The 14,190-nt window shown below is 33.2% G+C and overlaps 1 protein-coding gene across 3 annotated transcripts in view; it reads left to right on the forward strand.

The window, feature by feature from the left end:
* Positions 1-7,184, forward strand: part of LOC128224131 (multivesicular body subunit 12B-like) — a 43,589-nt gene extending 36,405 nt beyond the window's left edge. For all 3 annotated transcript variants that reach the window (XM_052933821.1, XM_052933820.1, XM_052933822.1), the window contains 4 exons: positions 183-313; positions 556-617; positions 1,497-1,547; positions 3,483-7,184. In XM_052933821.1, coding sequence (XP_052789781.1) covers positions 183-313; positions 556-617; positions 1,497-1,547; positions 3,483-3,533 — 295 coding nt within the window. In that variant the 3' untranslated portion in view covers positions 3,534-7,184. The remainder of the gene's footprint in view (positions 1-182; positions 314-555; positions 618-1,496; positions 1,548-3,482) is intronic.
* The last annotated feature ends 7,006 nt before the right edge of the window (positions 7,185-14,190 follow it).

Genomic DNA, 14,190 nt, shown 5'->3' on the forward strand with positions numbered 1-14,190 from the left:
CATGGACACATGGCTATTAGAATCCCTTCTTCATGTATGAATATAATAAGTATATATCTCTTGCTTGAAGAGAATATCCATAGTAAGAGGAAAATCAGCTGTTAAAGAACAAACACAACGTATATACATCCTATAATAATGAATAATGTAATATATAATTAAATACCTGTTTCCTCCCCCAGTGGAAACATGAATAACGACCTTCCATATGCCATTAACCCCCGGCGAGAAGATGCCTACAGTCAGGGAAGCTCTGCACCTGCTCGACACAACAACACGCTGGACAGACAGGGCAGCATTCTCACTGTTACACGTATGTATATACGTAAAAGATTTAGATAAAAGTTCTATTCTAAAACTAAATATAAAAAAGTACAAATTTATTCGATTTTAATCACAGAATGTGAAAAAAAAAGCAAAATAACCTCAGACTGAGGTATTTGTTCCTCAAAATCTTTTTTTTTTCTGCATGCTATAAAGTCTGCCCTTTTATCTATGATGTTGTTTGTTTTTATTTTTAGATGTTATAATTTCTATGCCTTCTGTATTTTACAGCTCTGTCTGGAGTACCATGGCAACTCAATCCTAGGCTTCAATCTCTCAATAATCTTAACAATGTAAGTACAGGACAAATAAGTTGTACATTATCCATGTTTGATTTGAAAATAGTTTGGTTTATGTTGTCTTAATGCAATGTTGACTTGCAGTAATGTTTCAAATACCAGTCATTTTGTATTAAAACTATTTTACATGTAATTAATTTTTATTGTTAGCTTTTCTAGCTACAGGGTTTTGTCAAATGTCATACTGATAGCCTTGGTGTCCATGTTGATGCTGTAGTTGAACCTTTGCCCATTACTATGACAATGATCAAGATGATCATCACATGAAATAAGTACAGATTACAATTAGCATACTAGTATTTGTAACAAGGACCATAACTCTAGCTTAAATTATGGTCAAGTTATGCCCCTTGACCAACTGAGAAAATGTTAACATCTTAATGTGCTCTTGTTGCTCTTGAATATTGATAAAAGTAAAAATGTCATCTAAAACTTTGGGGGAATATTATCAATAATTGTACGACAGTATAATCTAAGATCCAAGGTGTCAGAAAAACAATCAACCTCGTTGTTAACCCAATTTAGATAAGCTTTGAGTAATATTTCCAGCCACAATATTTATCAGAAAATATCTCATTAAAACCCAGAAAAAGGCAGGAGCACAGCTTCCTATACTGTAGGCCTTTTAGTTCACGGCCTACACTTATTCCCCAATATTTGAAACAAATCATAATGTTGAATGTTTGTTAATGGCATGTCCACCCAAATCCTTCTAGAACACAGCCTACACACTAGTTTTGGGCAAGCTAGGTCCCTATAGATGATTGGCAAAATCAATACACTCCTTGATAAGATGGCCGCAATATGTGTACATGTAGTAGTACAGAATACATGTAGTAGTATTGCTTCAATAGTACACTGTTCTCATTACAGGTTCATATACCAGAAATTCGATACAAAAGTATAATGGACATAGAAAACCAGGTTTGTATATTGTAATATTTTATGGTAAATTTTAGACATAATTGATAAGTATATTTTAAAAAACATGTATCTTTACCATTGTCTTAATATAATTTATTGTGAAAATGATTGATAAGTATATTTTAAAATTCATGTATCTTTACTATTGTCTTAATTTAATTTATTGTGAAAATGATTGATAAGTGTATTTTAAAATTCATGTATCTTTACTATTGTCTTAATTTAATTTATTGTGATAATGATTGATTAGTATCTTTTAAAATACATGTATCTTTTCTTTAACCATGGTCTTAATATGTGAGATAAAAAAACACAGGCTTTGTTGCAATCACTTATTAAATCCAATACTTCTAAATTTTGCTCATATGTTTTTCTGAAAAAATCAAACAATCAAGATATTGTTATAACATTGGTGTTTGGCGCCAATGTCATCAATCTTTTAACATTGGCCATAACTCGAAACCAGTTGAAGATATTCAAATGAAACTTAATACACATGTTGCCAGAGACAATACTCATGTATAGTAAGGGTCATGACAGGCTTTAATCATTAAAGAGTTATACACATGTATAGTAAGGCTCATGACTGGCTTTAATTATTATTGAGTTATACACATGTATAGTAAGGCTCATGACTGGCTTTAATCGTTATTGAGTTATACACATGTATAGTAAGGCTCATGACTGGCTTTAATCGTTATTGAGTTATACACATGTATAGTAAGGCTCATGACTGGCTTTAATCGTTATTGAGTTATACGCATGTATAGTAAGGCTCATGACTGGCTTTAGTCGTTATTGAGTTATACACATGTATAGTAAGGCTCATGACTGGCTTTAATCATTATTGAGTTATACACATGTATAGTAAGGCTCATGACTGGCTTTAATCATTATTGAGTTATACACATGTATAGTAAGGCTCATGACTGGCTTTAATCATTATTGAGTTATACACATGTATAGTAAGGCTCATGACTGGCTTTAGTCATTATTGAGTTATACACATGTATAGTAAGGCTCATGACTGGCTTTAATCATTATTGAGTTATACACATGTATAGTAAGGCTCATGACTGGCTTTAGTCATTATTGAGATATACGCATGTATAGTAAGGCTCATGACTGGCTTTAGTCATTATTGAGATATACGCATGTATAGTAAGGCTCATGACTGGCTTTAGTCATTATTGAGTTATACACATGTATAGTAAGGCTCATGACTGGCTTTAGTCATTATTGAGTTATACACATGTATAGTAAGGCTCATGACTGGCTTTAGTCATTATTGAGTTATACACATGTATAGTAAGGCTCATGACTGACTTTAGTCATTATTGAGTTATACACATGTATAGTAAGGCTCATGACTGGCTTTAGTCATTATTGAGTTATACACATGTATAGTAAGGCTCATGACTGGCTTTAGTCATTATTGAGTTATACACATGTATAGTAAGGCTCATGACTGGCTTTAGTCATTATTGAGTTATACACATATATAGTAAGGCTCATGACTGGCTTTAGTCATTATTGAGTTATACACATGTATAGTAAGGCTCATGACTGGCTTTAGTCATTATTGAGTTATACACATATATAGTAAGGCTCATGACTGGCTTTAATCATTATTGAGTTATACACATATATAGTAAGGCTCATGACTGGCTTTAATCATTATTGAGTTATACACATGTATAGTAAGGCTCATGACTGGCTTTAATCATTATTGAGTTATACGCTTTCAACTGAAAGTCAGCCAAGTGTAAGTATTTGCTGGACAGCCTTTTGGTGTTTATATCATGTTGCCATGCATGACTGAAGCACATCCATGATTTGTGTACAGTGAGGATTTTGGTTTTACTTATGCACCATTAAGTGACACATATTTTCATATAATTATTATCAATCCGGGTATGTTTTTCTCTGTTACAGTACAGCTATTGTTTTGATGTTGAGAGAACAGCACGAACAAACAATGGGTAAACGGAGCTAACTGCTCTCAAGGAAGATACAGAGCAACAAAAGTGTAACCCATTACACACATCATAGAAAGTGTAACAGGAATCAGACTGTACGAAAAGCCTTAAGATAGATCAGACGCTTATACTTTGACATTGTATTTGATCTGATAATTGTTTTCTGCATACAGTGTAGTGCTAAATACAATATCCAATGCCTGTATGCAATATGTTTTATTAGTTAAAAAGGCAATTATTATGATTGATGGAATGAAATAATTATGTTAAATTATATGCTGAATAAGTATTAACTTGTTTTTAAACTTAAACTTGTTAAAGGTTCTCGCTAATGGTTTATAAAATGCACTTTTTACTGATATCTTTATTTAGTTACAAGTGTCTAGTCAACAGGAGAGTTAAAACTAAGATACTGACTGATGGAACCCTTCAACAAATGTTGATATATATATGCTCAAATATTGTCTTTCCTATTAAAGTCCATGTTTTGCTAAAAAGTTGCCAAACGCAATTCAGCAAAAGGCTGTAACTTGGTTAATAGTTAATAAAACTGAAAATATCCATCATGATATGTATTAGTCCCTGTGGACAAGTGGATAAGCTAACTGATTTCTTATTTTTTCTTGACTGTACCAGTGTGGGTTTGATCCCATCTAAAACTAGATTTTCTTTTATGTTTTAATTGTATTTTTTTTTGCAATTTTGCTATTTAAGAGCCAAATACTTATAAAATAAGTATTTTCAAATGCATGTGGGGAAAATAGTTTTTGTTCCAAAAACATTAGTGACATTGAAAGCTCAGTTGATAGAACTTCTAACAATCTAGCAATCAGTTGGTCAAGCCCAACACCAAGCACATTTATTTGACAGGTTCATTGTTATTATATGAAACCTAATTTAACAAGTTGTAACAATTTTGGTCCAATATTGAATCACTCGAAAGTGCACTCTGCTGCTTTTTGAAGTGTATCTGGAATAACATGAACTGTTTAAATACAAGCATGTTTGATTTATTGTTTGAGTAAGAGTTATTCTTTTTTTAAAAGTATATCAATTGTGATAAAACTACAACTAGAATGAAATTTATTTTAAAAATAGCATATACGTGTATTGTTTTGTAATCATATTCTGATTTGTGATTTGCACATAATAAAGATGACAAGTCTGTGACTGTCAATTCCAAAATTGTCTTGTCACATACAAAACTGTTGATATTACAAAATTAGAATGGCAATTGATACAACATTTGGATAACAAACAATAAAAAAAATCCTTTACATTTTTACATAATTTGCACAAAATAAAGATGACAAGTCTGTGACTGTCAATTTCAAAATTGTCTTGTCACATACAAAACTGTTGATATTACAAAATTAGAATGGCAATTGATACAACATTTGGATAACAAACAATAAAAAAATCCTTTACATTTTTAGCTCGACTATTCGAAGAATAAGGAGAGCTAAACTACTCACCCAAGCGTCGGTGTCAGCGTCACCCCTTGGTTAAGGTTTTGCGTGCAAGCACACATAGGTTAATATCTCAGCAACTACTTAAGGTATTGCATTGAGACTTTATACAATGGTACTCAACCATCTAACCTACTTAATTAACCAAGGTAGATAACTCTAGTTTGCATTTAATGCCAATAATAGGCCTTTATTATTTGACTTAGAAATTCTGGTTAAGGTTTTACGTGTAAGCACACATAGGTTAATATCTCAGCAACTACTTGAAGTATTGCATTGAGACTTTATACAATGGTACTCAACCATCCAACCTACTAAATTAATCAAGTTAGATAACTCTAGTTTGCATTTAATGCAAAATAATTGCCCTTTATTATTCGACTTAGAAATTCTGGTTAAGTTTTTGCATGTAAACACATTTAAGTGAATATCTCAGCAAATATATCATGTATTGCATTGAAACTTTAGATATGTATTCCCAACTATATAACCTTCTAAATTAATGAAGTATGATAACACTTTTTGAAATATAATGCAAATTATGGGCCTTTATTATTTGACTTAGAAATTCTGGTTAAGGTATTGCATGTAAGCACACATAGGTTAATATCTCAGCAACTACTGGATGTATTGCATTGAGACTTTATACAATGGTTCTCAACCATCCAATCTACTTAAATAACCAAGTAAGATAACTCTAGTTTGCATTAAATTCAAATAATGGCCCCTTTTTTATTCGACATAGAAATTCTGGTTAAGGTTTTGCATGTAACCACTTTTAAGTCAATACCTCACCGAATACATCATGTATTGCATTGAAACTTTACACACAGGCTCCCATTTAACCTTCTTATTTAAAGAAGTAAGATAACTCTATCTTTCATGTTATATAATTTTTGCCCCTTTATTATGCACTTAGAAATTCTGGTTAAGTTCTTGCATGTTAGCACACATAGGATAATATCTCAGCAACTACTTGATGTATTGCATTTAGACTTTATACAATGGTATTCAACCACCCAACCTAATTGAATAACCAAGTTAGATAACCGTATTTTGCAAATAATGGCCCTTTATTATTACACTTAAAAATTCTGGTTAAAATTTTGCATGTAACCACATTTATGTAAATATCTCAGCACATCATGTATTGCCTTGAAATCTAATCTAACAGTGATCCATGCATGTTTCGCCAAAACTTTTCAATCCTTACACTGAAAAGCGGCGGAATAGTCGAGCGCGCTGTCTCTTTGACAGCTCTTGTTAAATTATCAAAAGATTGTGAAATACAGAAAAAGATAAAAATGTATTTCGGAGTGTTCAGTTTTACATTATTTTACAGATAATAAAACTTCTTTGTATATGAAAACCCTTTTCTAGCATAATCTAGGATGTCTTTTATGTAAATGATTTTCTTTCAATGTTTTTCCCCCATATTTATACATTCTAGAAATAAAACAGATATTTTCCTTTTTTGAAGTTAATCACCGAAACAACACAAAAATATTATAAAATAAAACAAGCACTAACAACAAATTTTAACAAATGAACACATCTTCCTCCAAAAAATCTCTGAATAGCAAATTGCCTTACTGACATTTGTGTACTGTCCATGTTGACAAAGCAAATGAATGGTTTTATGAAATTGAATACTTCCAACACCATATTCTTCTGCTCTCCTTGCCTCTACCTAGTAAGTATCATAATGATTATGAACTGCTTTAAATGTGAGAGATGTTTCTGTTTGTTTCAAAGTAACATAGGTTTTGTTTGTTTTTGATTCTATTCCTGTGTTGTTACACTTCAATGAGGCATAACTATCACATAGAACAATGTTATGGGGTTCTAAAATTCAGGAATAATCCATAAATCTGGATTAAGAGGCTCCAGGGTCCCTTTTGAGAGCACTGTAAAATTGATGAGTTTTTCAGGGGGTTGAGGGTTTTAGAAGAAATCTGAAATTCCAAAATGTGTCGCTGACATGCATTTAAGAAGGTCTCTGAAATGCCCAAACCCTTGACCACACACAGGGGACCCACACTGCTATTTTTCAAGATTGACAATTGTCAGCTGTTAGAACCTCCTGAGTGTTCAAATGAACTACATTATTTGTATATACATTTTAAGTAATATACTATTGAAATGTTTTAAAAAAAACACTAATAAAATGAGTCATTGCATGAATTTGTTTATACTTGTAAACCAATTCTGGTCAAATTGTGTTTGTTGCTTTTTATTATCGTATTATATTACCTCGGGGAAGTCCCAGAGAGATATGGTTAAACTCAAGGGGACCCCGACCAATGAAAGTAATTGCCATTAAACATTGTGCCTATGACTCTCTCTAAAGACACACATTATATGTAGGTATAGCTATTAAACAACCAAAAAAAAGCGGCATGGCTGTGGGTACTGTAATTGAAACTGCGATATACACAGTTTCAGATGGTTTAAGAAATGTCGTGCTTGTTTATCCTCAGCATTGCATCCGCTGTTCATTGCACTGAGGTCTGATCGATTACAATGGCAGAATGACAAACATACAACCGTGTGTAATACTTCCACAATGCTTCTACGCTAATGCCGATCTTACCACGTTCTTACAACGCCTTTGCCCCCGATCCATTTTAGCCACGCTCCAGCTATGCTGGTTTTGAGCATGTTCAAAATAAGTGTGGCGGGTTTGTGGAGCTTCGCGATCCTCGCGATTATATAACGACCCTACCACATTTATGAATACCCTCTCTCGATCTGCCACGATGATACCACGATTTGTCATGATTCGGTGCCAAGATTAAAGTGTGATAGGAACGGGGCCCTGTGTGAACGGGATATAAGAAACGGCATCATTTGTATTGTGTTCAATATGGAAGGCATAGATTTATTTCAATTTTTCTTTTATATTTTGCCCACAATGGTTGTCTGCATTAAAACTAGTTCAACACGTCGGACCGAGGTAGAAGTCTTAACGTTAAATACATGTTTATCCTTGATTAAGCAGCACAATTCTATATCTTGTTTTGCAGTCAATGAATTCTACGTCATGGCGTTATCCGTCCGTCCGCGTTTTGTTTACGGGCCTCATAAACTATTTTTGATTAAGGCAAATAAATACTTAAATTTCAAATCAATGACACAATTTAAATGTCACTTATTTTATACACTCTAGCTCATTGACGAGATGTTTGAAGCAGAGCTTTAATAAACTCATCCGATCAGATACCACTTTGCCGTAGCGGATATATTAATAACAAATCGGAAGTTAAGTCAATATATTGTAGTTTATCTAATTTTATAAAAAAATGACTGCATGACAAGTAAACGTAATCAAAATTATAAAACATATTGAAGTGCTATTAACGATATTTATAACCTTAGGTATGTAAAAAAATAACTTTACAATCAATCACTTGTAATTTATCGCATTTTTTTCAATGGTCTATTTCATGTAGCCTTTGATATTAAAATTGAAATCAACACAGTATGTTTTCATTCAAATTAAATATAAACCTGTTCATATTATGATTTAATGGACACGTACAGAAACAAATGGACATGTAACGTGTTTAAAAGTTTCGCTGCGAGTTATTGATAATAAGGTGTTTTCTACAGCAGACACACGGCCAGGAAACATGTCTTAACTTGCTGGCGTTTGGAAAGGTCATCCTTTATCCATTGTTATTCTTTAAGGATGTCATGTAGTGTCAGCTAGCCTTCTGAGCAGCTTTTCTGCAATACACGCGATTCGCGAATTCCTAATACACAAAATCATTTTGACATGTTTGAACAAATAAACGTCCGGTTTTGCGAGGTAAAATTACGTTGACAACTAACAAATTTTCTCGATTTTTTGTCCGATATTATAACAAACATCAATTTTGACTGATATACCTTTAACTACTTATTCAATAATGCATTTATGGAAAATATTAATTACTGATAACAAGATTGTAGCCGTGTATTTAATAGCAGAATGTGCAAAAATATCAAATGATTGGTGAATGCTAAAACATTTACTGTGGTCTACTATAGACTTAAGTTAAGAAATTACTTGATGTTTTATGAATACCACCCCTGGTGCCGCATTAATTAAGGTTCTAACCTCATCTCCAAATTCTTCAAATTTATTTATAAGCATTTATTATCTGATCTTTTTCCTGCTTATTTCATATTTTTAATGTTTAAGTATTGTTAGATGTCTTTAAACTCAACTTAAATATGTATTATTTTCAGATTAGTGCTGACTCTGGAGTTGACACAAAGGATTCGTTATTTGTCAAGGAGCCAACCCTGGCCGACAAGATCCACTGTGTAGCATTTGTTCTGGATGGTGCTACTCTTGATGAACTTCCACAGCGTGTGATTGATAAGATGAAAGATTTCAGGAAACTCTACATTCGGAAACGCGAGAACAATGAACATTTCTAATTGATAGCACCAGGCATCATTTATAGCTCGTCTGCATGATTTTTGAAAATAAAATGACGAGCTATTGTCGTCACTTGATTGTCGTCGTCGTCGGAGGCGTTGGTCAAGTTTTGCGTTTAGGTCACTTACATGGAAACTATCAAAGCTATCACTTTGACACTTGGGGAACTTGTTCATCTAATACCCTTCTTCTTATTGTACCCTCGATGCTGAGTTAAATATGAATTTTGATGGATTTTGGTTGATTTTGAGAATTGGACATAACTGCAATTTTTGTGGGATTGATTTCAATGTGTTCACAGACAATAAATGGATAATGCCTTCAATATATCAAACGGGTTTTTGAGTCACACATTGGAAGGGTAGGGGGACGGTGGAGAATGTTTTATATTTTGGACTTTAATATTTAGCTAGTCTTGTTTCGTGCTTGGGTCACTTACATGCAAACGATCAAAGCTATCACTTTCAAACTTTGGAATACCTGTTCACTATCTGTATCAGATGTACAATATGAAATAAATAAACCTCAAACGGATAAAATCAGACGAGCGTTCAGCACCCGCAGGCTGGTGCTCTTGTCATATAACCAGACACACTAGTTCAAAATCACTATGATATTTGTCTTATCCTCCGATTCCCCGATTTTTAAAAGAATAATGTAAAACGCCTATCAGAAGCAAGAAAAGCTTAAAATTGAAAATAATGTGAACATTTGTAAAATTCACGTACTAATCTACATGTTTGCTGTCAACATCACTTTGAATTGAACTAGGTTATGTGTTAAAAACGAAGTAAAAATGATGTTCTAGCTTTATACTTCAAGAGGGATTTGAGAATAAAGCTAACATTCTAAAGGTAATAAAACGAAACAAAAATGGAGGCTGTGTCGGATTTACGAATTGCCGATGAGAACATATATGTAGATATATGAAACGAAAGACGAGGTTTATACGAAATATGATTGTATGTATTGTCGTATCCAAATTACCACTATATTCTCAATGTTTCAGATATACCCCAAGCAGTATTACTTACGTAAGTAGATCTAATCGATGATGTAGTGGCTAGTTCCATCAACTCAGTGCTAGAGAGTAACGCCGTCAGGGAAAACGTGCGGGAAGCCGCTGAACTAATGGGAATTCCGGAATACAACATTCATCCAATCAAGAACTACAATACAGAGGTAGAACTGGACCTACGCTGAGGATTTTATGGAGAATATTCAGCAGAGGGAAGGAAAGGCGCTACAAAGTTGTGAGGAAAAGTACATGTCTGAGTCGGATGTGATTGAAGAAGAAGCAGGAACATTTTAAATGCCGCCTGAAACCTGTCAAAGGAAACAATATAATTGGATATAATACACAATTATGATTCGATTATCCCAAGTGTACATATTATACTTAAGTTACATAAATACAATCATCTGTAAGTAAATGGTGAACACTTTATTTAAGTGCTTTATAAAATGTATATATAACTTTAATGTATACGACTTTGATCGTAATCGAACATGCCTTAAGTGTAACAATCTTTTGATTGGAGATGATTTTGTATAGGCTCATTTTTGCGTTTTGTATTTGTTACATGTATACGTATTTTAAATTCAGTTCTTCATTGAGTATGTTTTTATTTTAATTGTTGAGTGACCTAAAATCATTTAAGTATTTTTGTTCCTTCAAAAAATATGTTTTAAGAATGCGGTTATTTTGATTTGTTTAAAATGTTCTAAAGTTTTCTGTTTATTCTATGTTAAGAAGTTTAAGAATTTAACAAGAGTCTTATAATATAATTCGAGAGAATGTTTTTGAGGAGTTTAAGTAGTTTGATCTGGATTGTTGGTATATGAGGGCACAGTATGATATTGGGTCTTTTGACGGATCTGTGGTTTAGTGGTAACGTTCACATGGACAATGTTAGGCTAATATCAATACAAATCAATACAGGTTATGGAACATATAATAGTCGAGAACGTTTCAATTATATGGCCTCACCATGAGGATCGGGAATGTAAATGGTGTCTGCACCGACTGTGTTGTATCGATAATGTTATACAACAGTAATTCTCAAGGTTACTTCTTTTGAAAACATACTTGATCGTTATGGCAGATCTTGATACCTAGTTGGAATAAGTTCAAACTTTGTGGTTAAGTTTGCCTTTAACAGTTTTAAAACCCGTGATGTAAGGAAGAAAGCTATTAGTCAAAACAGAAGCATATTAAATTTCGCTGCCATGTCTAAGGAGCTTGGACAAAGAAAATACATATTAAGATACTTTTTAATGTACATCACGCTGGCGAGTTTCGAACCTTGTCAACATGCAACATATACGCTGTGTACCAACAATCCGAGTGCTGCGTATATATAAGTTAATTTTGATATGCAAATGACAAACTTAAATTGAACTAAATTGAACATTTATTTGGTATGCTTAGGCTCCCGGTCAACCGATGTTATGATTCTTCTTCCGAAAACTGGCTAACCTTAACTAACTGACTGCTAATGCAAATGATACGTAAAGTGAAAAATAACGAAGATTTGGTCCGCGCAATATATACTCCAAAATGGAGTGTTGTACAACTTTTATTAGATTATTCTATAGGGATACATGTTTGCAATTGTCAATGGGGAAGTGTATACGGGTAAATTTTAGTTATGAAAAAAAAGAAGATTTGTTAATGATATCAACTCTTATTCAACTTTACTTAAAATTTGTCGTCAATAACCGTTTTGATGCGTGTAAAACTTCCAAAACGTCATATAAAACGAATAAGCCTAATGTTTAAAACAGTAAATCTGTGTTTTTGTATTGACTGGTCGCCGGTCATACGAGTTCGTTATTTTAGAAACTTACTTTCTGTGAACACGATTTATATACACGCTGTGGTAGTACATAAGCATGTGAGAATTTACGGGTATATTGTGAATAATAGTTTAAATTATGCATTTGATAAATATAAGTGCCTTAACACGACATTAATTGACTAGTTTAAATTTTTGTGATATAAAATGGAAGTACAAAGCTTAATTCACACGATTTACTAACAAATATAAGTCGCAATAACGAAATTAACACAATTTAATTTAACTGATATAAAATGAAAGTTCAAAGCGTAAAACAAACATTAATGAATAAAAGTAGGCCGAAATGATATCTCGGCCGAATCGACCCGACACTAATAATTTTATCGGTGATAACGCAAGGTACCAGTCTAAATAATTTACGCATGCCGGAGACGACCGAGTAACTACGATCTAGAAAGTTTATTAAACCGTCATAGTTCGGTAATGTCCGTGTTATGTTTCATAACCATCAATAGATATATATTAATATTCAATAAAACCCATTCAGCCGCGTCTTTGATGCCTAACATCAACATTCGTCTTCTACGTTTATTATATGTCATATACCGCACGTTCCTAGTTGGAACAAACATATGCAAATACTAACTGTACGAAATATTGTCGCATAGCAAGGTGTTTAGACCGATGATTTCTTTGCACGAATTAATGTGTTTTAGAAATATTAATATCATTATAGCTTATATTTTACGGAGTGCAAACATTTATACGAATAACTACAGAAACAAGCAAAAGTGTAGTTGTCTTTAATCTACGGGACCACATCAGTAAAATGCATTTAAGGAACTTAGATTTAACTAATACCCGTTGTCAACTATTTTAGAGTGTTTAGATCTTCACCTTTAATGCCTACTAATGACTTTTTAACTTTTTATCGTCATCTCCAAGTATAATCTTCACTTTGCTGAAATCTAGGATTTATGATTGGACATTGTCCCTTCTAACTGATATTACTGTATATAATAAATACATTTTAAGTCTGATGGCATACGAAACAGCAAATATAGCAAATGGTCAGGGGCAAACCTTTATATAGTTTTATATATTTTTGGCTTAAGCAATCCTGACCTCAATCTCCCGTACCACATGAGTCTACAAACATCAGCTTGCTACATATCAACTTTCTACATCATATTTATGTCATTCCTTACTTAAGTCATTAAGCAGAACATACTCTAAATGCAATCGCGAGAACGTCAATACATAGCTGCATACCAAGTTGCTTTACTATACGTCAGTCCTAACTAAAGTCAATGAACGAAAGCCACCAGATTGACACTCGATTAACTCAAACATTTATAATACGTTTTAGAACTAAATATATAGAAATGAACAGTGCTATCGTTAACATCTTAATCGTGTCCCACGAAAGGCACAACAGTTTATTCAAACAAGTTGACAGGTTGGTTTCGCTACTATATGAGTTTAAAAACGATATACATCCTACATTTTCAGCCAAGGAAATTGCAGATCGGCAATCATGACGTTCTAGATTTAATTAATAAACTTTTCAACTTTCGCTGTTTTTAAAGGCCCGCCTATTGCCACTCATCCGATACACACTACTTATGTCAGATTTTGCATTGACAAGGTGTCAGCCAATGAGGTTGTATTCTAAGTAGTATGACTGTGATGAATGTTAGTTTGTCAACATTTCGAACCTTAGTCGACGTCAAATGAATGGTAATCATCGAAAAGGCAGCTTCCTTCTGTATCCGTTGTTTTCCGTCCGTCCAAATTTTAACAGGTCTGGTGAAATTTTCACGTTTTTTATATAGGCTATTGCGCAATTACAACATGAACACAAAAAAGGAGTTGACATTTTAAGGATTCATGACCTTGAAATCATGGCCAATAAACAAAAACTCGTAAAGCTCGTTATCAAAAGCTCGCGTGGTGCTGATTCAC

This window comes from Mya arenaria, chromosome 17 (assembly GCF_026914265.1).
Source record: "Mya arenaria isolate MELC-2E11 chromosome 17, ASM2691426v1".
In the NCBI taxonomy this organism is placed as follows: domain Eukaryota; kingdom Metazoa; phylum Mollusca; class Bivalvia; order Myida; family Myidae; genus Mya; species Mya arenaria.